The sequence below is a fragment of the Oryctolagus cuniculus genome, chromosome 5 (genome assembly GCF_964237555.1).
Source record: "Oryctolagus cuniculus chromosome 5, mOryCun1.1, whole genome shotgun sequence".
NCBI lineage: Eukaryota > Metazoa > Chordata > Mammalia > Lagomorpha > Leporidae > Oryctolagus > Oryctolagus cuniculus.
This window is the reverse complement of record NC_091436.1, coordinates 154,716,014-154,717,790: the sequence shown is the minus strand read 5'-3', so window position 1 is coordinate 154,717,790 and position 1,777 is coordinate 154,716,014. Positions and strand designations below refer to the sequence as shown.

The 1,777-nt window shown below is 39.2% G+C and overlaps 1 protein-coding gene across 1 annotated transcript; it reads left to right on the top strand.

Moving 5' to 3' along the window:
- Nucleotides 1-395: 395 nt before the first annotated feature.
- LOC108177318 (olfactory receptor 2B11-like) lies at nucleotides 396-1,334 on the top strand. The gene has a single exon (XM_017344795.2). It carries the CDS (start codon nucleotides 396-398, stop codon nucleotides 1,332-1,334), a length of 939 nt encoding a protein of 312 aa, XP_017200284.2.
- Nucleotides 1,335-1,777: the final 443 nt, after the last annotated feature.

Below are 1,777 nucleotides of genomic sequence, written 5' to 3'. Positions count from 1 at the left end.
CTTGCAGATAGAAACTACTAAACTCCATTTTAACAGGCTCCTCAGTTGACTTTTATGCCAACAAATTTTGAAAGCAGTTGATTTGGGGTTTCCAAACAGAAGCTCTTGTTATTTTTTTCATTTAGTCCTCATCAAATTCAAGGCAATAGTTACTGCCATCTTTGTTATACAGAGGAAGAAAATCAACTTCAGAATGGTTAGCCTATTTTTTTTCAAGGCAACTGCCTTTAATTTGTAGTGTCTTGAAGGGAAACTTGATCATCTGGTGCCAGATTGCTTATTTCTCCCACAAGTTACTGTACAGCATCCTCTAAGAGTGAATGATCAATGTATAATTATGCTTTATCATTTCTACTTTCTTCCACTTCCCAAATATAGGTGAAGTAAACAGGATAATGGCACTGATTAATGAAAGCCACCCTGAAGAGTTCATTCTTCTTGGCTTTGCTGACCGACCTTGGCTGGAGCTGCCTCTCTTCATTGTTCTCCTCATAACATACCCCATGGCCCTGCTGGGAAACATCGCCATCATTCTGGTGTCCAAATTAGATCCCCATCTCCACAGCCCCATGTATTTCTTCCTCACCAACCTCTCCTTTCTGGACATGTGTTACACCACAAGCATTGTCCCTCAGATGCTGTTTAACCTGGGAAGCTCCAAGAAGACCATCAGCTACATGGGGTGTGCAATTCAGCTTTATTTGTTCCATGTAATGGGCGGTACAGAAAGCTTGCTCCTGGTTCTTATGTCCTTTGACCGCTATGTGGCCATCTGTAGACCTCTGCACTACACTCTCGTGATGAATAAATGCATCTGTGTCCTATTAGTATCCACTGTATGGCTGGGTGGAATTATATTTGCTACCCCAGAGGCTACTCTTACATTACAGTTGCCACTGTGTGGCATCAATACACTGGATCACTTGTTGTGTGAGATTCCGGTTCTGATAAAAACTGCCTGTGGAGAAAAGAGTACTAATGAGCTCACACTCTCTGTGGTGTGCATTTTTATGGTAGCTGTCCCTTTATGTTTAATTCTTGCTTCCTATATCAGTATCGGACATGCTGTATTTAAGATTAAATCTTCTGAAGGAAGAAAAAAAGCCTTTGGGACATGTTCCTCCCATCTCATTGTGGTTTTATTATTTTATGGTCCAGCAATAATCATGTACCTTCAACCTCCTTCCTCATTCTCAAGGGACCAGCCCAAGTTCATGGCTCTCTTCTATGGAGTGATGACTCCTACACTCAACCCTTTTATCTACACTCTGAGGAATAAGGATGTAAAGGATGCATTAGGCAAACTAGTGAGGAGAATGCTCAATTTCAAGTGAAATATATTATTTAAGGGTTAGAGTCTATTTATGTGGTTTCTCTGATAATTCAGTCTTGTCTCATAATCAAAGACATGTTCTTTTTGTTAAACATGCATGTTTCTAACATTTCTGTAGTCAAGTTAGGCAAGAATGATATCCAACTAATATTCACCAGTACGGTCACTCTGCTGTGTAAATACATTAAATGAGTTTATTTCTAATTATTAAATGCTGAGATAGCAACTGTATTAAGTAGTAAACACTAAAATAATATGAATCATAATTTTATTGTTTTAAGCTAATCATCGTAAACTAGAATCAACAGGTATCTTCTCAGTGTCACCTGAGAAATTGAACGATTCTTCATGTTTGGCCCCACAACTCAGTGGGCAACATTGCTTTAACTGCAATGGCACTCTGCTTTAGATGCATCGTGAGTTTACCAACTTCTGTTCTTGTAG